Below are 5,725 nucleotides of genomic sequence, written 5' to 3' on the forward strand. Positions count from 1 at the left end.
TCCTTTGGCAGCAATAACCTCAACCAAAGGTTTTCTGAGGTTGCGGATCAGACCGGTACAACGGTCAGGAGGAATTTTGGACCATTCCTCTTTACAAAACTGTTTCAGTTCCACAATATTCTTGGGATGTCTGGTGTGAACCGCTCTCTTGAGGTCATGCCACAGCATCTCAATAGGGTTGAGGTCAGGACTGACTGGGCCACTCCAAAAGGTGTATTTTCTTCTGTTCAAGCCATTCTATTGTTGATTTACTTCTGTCCTTTGGGTTGTTGTCCTGTTGCATCACCTAACTTCTGTTGAGCTTCAATTGGCGRACAGATAGCCTTACATTCTCCTGCAAAATGTCTTGATAAACTTSGGAATTCATTTTTCYGTCGAYGATAGCAAGCTGAGGCATCAAAGTAGCCCGTTGAGATGAGGTTTTGWTGTTGGTGTGCTGTGCCYTTTTTCTCTCCACACATAGTGTTGTGTGTTCCTTYCAAACAACACAACTTTAGTTTAATCTSTCCACAGAATATTTTGCCAGTAGCGCTGTGGAACATCCAGATGCTCTTTYGCGAACTTCAGACRTGTAGCAATGTTTTTWTTGGAGTGGCTTCTTCCGCGGTGTCCTCCCATGAACACCATTCTTCTTTAGTGTTTTACGTATTGTAGACTCGTCAACAGMGATGTTAGAATCTTCCAGAGATTTCTGTAAGTCTTTAGCTGAGACTCTAGGATTCTTCTGAACCTCATTGAGCATTCTGCGCTGTGCTCTTGCAGTCATCTTTGCAGGACGGCCACTCCYAGGGAGAATAGCAACAGTGCTGAAATTTCTCCATTTATAGACAATTTGACTTACCATGGACTGACTTTTAGAGATACTTGTGTAACCCTTTCCAGCTTTATGCAAGGCAACAATTCAGACTTAGATGAAGATCAGATCAAATTATATATCAAATTTATGCAGAAATCCAGGTAATTCCAAAGGGTTCACATACTTTTTCTTGCCAGCCATTGAATAAAGAGAAGGGAAGAGCAAGTGTATGGTCTTCCTTAAACTCCATGAGGCGAGGGTGACACTAAACAGCAGCCAACTAGGTTTTTATGTTGCCTTTCTGAACTGTGACACATGCTGTGATTTATAATGGTTATACATTYATCACCTATCAGTTGTTTTCTCTCTTCTTCATAAAGAGTTGAAAAGGTCTTTGCGTTCTTCTCTCCTAGCTGTTATACTGTTGTAGATCGGTGTAGTCTGGCTGTCCGTCTCATTGTCAATAAAGATTTTTTAATGATTGAACTGGGATTTTAAGTCAGTCCATGAAGGGACTGATTACCGTACGTTCCATTTGACCTGAGTGCATTGTCACATGATCAAACAGGAGTAGTTCTGATCACATTGTGATGGGGCACAACTTTCACTGTAACCGCTGTATGCATGGTTGCATGACCATAGGCCATAATCTAAMACAATCTGGCAACAAGGCTTTAACCTCTTGTACATAAGGTCAGAGAGMGAGCGGGAGAGAGAGAGAGCGGAAGGGAGAGAGAGTATGACATTTGTAATGTCTTTATTATTTTGGATCTTCTATGAGTGTAATGTTTACTGTTCATTTTTATTGTTTATTTCACTTTTGTATATTATCTACTTCACTTGCTTTGGCAATGTTAACATATGTTTYCCATGCCAATAAAGCCCCTTGAAAAGAGAAAGAGAGAGAGAGGATACTTTGCTACTTTAGTTCAAGTCGCCCTYTCAAAAGAAGTTTCGTACCACAAGGGTCTTTCCTAGTAAATAAGAAAAAAGTTCTRGACACATCCAATAAATGAATGAAACCGACACAGAGCTTTTAAATATATACATTTTATATACATATATTCATGTAGATGACTAGAAAACACAATTTTCTTCAAAATGAATTATTCTGCACAGTCATATTCTTAGTTAAATAGTAAATATGATACAACATTACCATAATAATAAATAAATTCATCACATGGTTTTTTTTCACATACCAGTTGTACAAACAATAAATTACAAGTTCAGTGCTGTGTTTCTGTCATTCAACGAAAGGGTCTTTTCCCATGGGAAGAGTCAAACAGTAATACATATACAGTATATTGGGGTGTGTGTGTGTGTGTGTGTGTTTGCATGCGTGTGGTTTAATTTTCTTTACATGTTTATGTGTGTGTGCAAAATGTATTCTGTACATATGTGATACTGGTGTTTCTATCTAAATGTGTATTGTAGTGTGCAAGTTAAAATGTGTGTATACATATGTGTGTATTACGCGTTAATGTGGGCCTAATACAGTGAAAATACTCTTAATTAAGTCATTTGGGGGTGTTGTGTATTCTTTATGTGAACGTGTGTCTGTGCCTGTGTATGACAAATAGTGAGTTGTGCCTGTGTTGCAAGATCCCATATGTCTCCGGTATAATGCATGTCTATCACCACCCGTCAAAAGGGGTGTGGTTTAGCATTACAAGCTCGTGAGGGATAGAGGGATGACGGAGAATGGATGGTAGTGGATGTCAGAGTGAGGTAGCGAGTGAGCAGGTAGGAGGATTGGATGTGGGAATAGTAGGAGAGGATGATCAGGTCGGTATTGCATGGAGAGGAAGAGGCGCTGCGAGTGTGACTGAAGGATGAAGGAGTTGAAACAAGAGCTGTTCAGTGAGTGAATGGGATGAGAAGGTTAGAGATGGGGCGATATGGGAGGATGGTGGGGAGTGAGATGTGAAGAAGCGAGAGTTGGAAGAGAGAGAGATGATAGAGCAGAGAGTTGAGAGGAAGGAGAGAGGCATGCGATTGATAGGATGTGATTGGTATGGGTCAGGGATATATTGTGGTGTGTGGTCCGTCCTGCTTGCGCTTGAGTTGCGGTATCTGTGGCGGAGGGTATGCACGAATGAGACGAGTGTGTGCGATTGATAGATGAGCCTCTATAGACAAGAATTGCTGTGTTGTTTCCAACTGCATGGGTAGTAGATACAGATAAGATAGCAGAAAAGGACATGGGACAGAGAGCGGTGAGAGAGGGAGAAATAAGACACAGGATCACGAGAAGGATGGGTAGAGCGGCGGCCGGATGCGCGATGGGATAGAGCAGCAGGGCGTGGCAGTAGTGATAAGTTGGAAAGCTGTACGGTCGAGAGGTGGTAGGTCCATAGATACGAGAGTATTAAGGGTAGGAATGAGTATGACAAAAACACTATATGTTCACACTTGTATGTTCACAATATAAACAAACACACACACACACAAAGACAAACACTCAAATGTCAAGCTTAGCCCCACCCATTATGTAATCCTATATAATTACAACCTTTAACCTCCACAAAGGTCAGAGTTGAAGGGTCACCATGGTCTCTTGGCCCAGTGTCACTCTATAGGGGTCACTGGGAATTGGCAGTTGGTAGTGCTGAGCGATTAGTGCTTTTTGAGGTCGGTTCGGTTTTGGTTCGATTATTAAAATATAATCATGGTTTTCGATTTCAATCATTTTTGAAAACATTAAATGCACTATGCATTAGGTGGGTTGAATGCTGTAACACAGAATAAAACAAGTAATAATTATAGTGACTGCCCAGTACTGCTTATCACTTACTAAAACATTTCAGTTGTGTATTTTACATTTGTTTAATTTGATGATTTTATTATTTAATTCCAAATCATTTCTATATATCTGCTGCCTATGCTGTCTGACAAAATCACTATCGCAGTAGGTCTTCAAAGTAAATAAGGCATACTTTTATGCCTGCTGAATACCAACTACCAACCACTTAGACTATGCATTTTCAGGTAGATACTTCGCTAAGTAACTGCTCTCTATCCCACTCGAGTGCACATTCTTCTGTACTAACCTAATGTTGCAGGCATAAAAGAAACACACAGACCGGACAAGTACGCATGCAATCTATTATGATCCTTGTAGTTAATTAGCATGTTTTCTGCACTAAACTATTTAGAATATTGGCCTGATGTAAACTACAACTCCCAACTAGACTACAACTCCCAGATCGCACAGGGCTTGATCTGATTTATTTCTAGAGAAACTGATCAATGTGCACATTGAGTCCACAGAAAAAAAACATAACTACATGGAATCCAAATAATTAAAACAAAGTCTGTCAATTAGTTGTTTAAAAACCAAAATAATAAACTAAATGTAGGTTAATCGCTCAGCACTAGCTGTTGGGCACAACTCTGCCCCAACTCAGTCTATCACTGTATGTCCATTTTCTGACCTGGGATGTTTGCAGTRCGGTTCAACCCCATTTCTGGACTGGTTACAGTACGGATCGTTTGCTCTTGRTTGTGCCCCCAGGCTACTTCCTGGTCCGCAATCCAAAACAGGAAGTTGGATAGACCAATCTTATGTGGAGAATCGGCCGTGGTAGGAGCAAAAAGAAAAAAGGGGACCCCGAACGGAAGTGGAGAAAAAGTGCCCCACAACAGACTAGTACGGAGGCCCATGGTCCAGAGGTGCGCAGTCACACAAGACAAAGAGACAAAGCGGACAATCATGAAAAACCCACAGTAGCAAGAACATACAGAAAAGCAAACAAAAAAGTGTCATTAACAGAGGAATACAAACGAAACCTTCAGATAGAGGAGGGATTTGACAAGTGGGGGTTGATTGGGCGGCTGCACTATTCGGAAGTGTCCACATGTATCCGTCGTATGTCTGTAGCTGTGCCAAGCAGGGCCTGGCATAGTAGGGTGTGGGGTAAGGAAGAGGAGGGGTTGACTGTCAATAGCCAGTGTCTCTGTCTGTGTGTACCCCCTACTTTCATGGGAGTCTAGTTTCTGGTCCTCTCAACACTTTTTCACTAGGCATTGTTTGAAGGCGGAGAGGCGGTCGCCCAGAGGGCAGCCCTTGGCCAGCTTGGCCTGCGGGTCCTTGCACTGCACCGTGCGGCTCTGCCAGCCCGTGTCACAAGTCCTGGAGCAGATCATCCAGGGGCCAGTCACCCACTGGGGCCCAGAGGCCGCCGTCGACACCCCTGGGGCTCTAGAGAGAGCCAGAGCCGAAAACAGGGCCGATGTGGTTCTACTGCTTGATCTAGCAGAGGTGGTTGTTGTAGTAGTAGTGGTGGGTGTAGTTGTGGAGGTGTGCGGGGGAGGTGGCGGTGGTGGAGCCGAAACACGACGAGGCATGAAGAAGCTGTAGCGGATATCCAGGGGCCTCTTGGCGTCCGTGGCCAGAATCTGAACTGTAAGGGCCTCTCTGAGGGCCCCAGGGCCCATGCTGTGTAGCCACTCGTCCCGCTGGCTCCAGCCACTGTAGTTGAGCACCGAGCCGTTGAGGGGGATGACTGTCTCTGAGGTAGAGATCATGAACTTGCCGTTGAGAAGGTAGTCGCCACTGGGACGACGCAGGGCCAGGTAGGCTGTGTAACGGGGTTGGTCCTTGGGCTTGTGCTGGCGGACCTTGATGTGGGTGGAGCCCGCTGGGATCTTCACGACGTCTGTGTAGCCCTTACTGCATGGGGGAGGGAGAGAGGGGAAAAATAAGTTACAGGAGAGTGAGGAGTGTGTGTATGTCCCCGGTATGTTGTACACTACATGACCAAAAGTACGTGGACACCTGCCTGTCAAACATCTCATTCCAAAATCATGGGCATTAATATGGAGTTGATCTCCCCTTTGCTGCTATAACAGCCTCCACTCTTTTGTGAAGGCTTTCCACTAGATGTTGGAACATTGCTGCGTGGAATTGCTTCCATTCAGCCACAA

At 43.9% G+C, this 5,725-nt stretch overlaps 1 protein-coding gene across 1 annotated transcript in view; it reads right to left on the reverse strand.

Annotated features, from left to right (window-relative positions):
• Positions 1-4,435: 4,435 nt before the first annotated feature.
• The window catches only part of LOC111971115 (A disintegrin and metalloproteinase with thrombospondin motifs 5), a 34,451-nt gene continuing 33,161 nt past the window's right edge, over positions 4,436-5,725 (reverse strand). The window contains 1 exon segment of the mRNA XM_070445884.1: positions 4,436-5,471. Coding sequence (XP_070301985.1) covers positions 4,805-5,471 — 667 coding nt within the window. The 3' untranslated portion in view covers positions 4,436-4,804.

This window comes from Salvelinus sp. IW2-2015, linkage group LG12, assembly GCF_002910315.2.
Source record: "Salvelinus sp. IW2-2015 linkage group LG12, ASM291031v2, whole genome shotgun sequence".
Classification (NCBI taxonomy): domain Eukaryota; kingdom Metazoa; phylum Chordata; class Actinopteri; order Salmoniformes; family Salmonidae; genus Salvelinus; species Salvelinus sp. IW2-2015.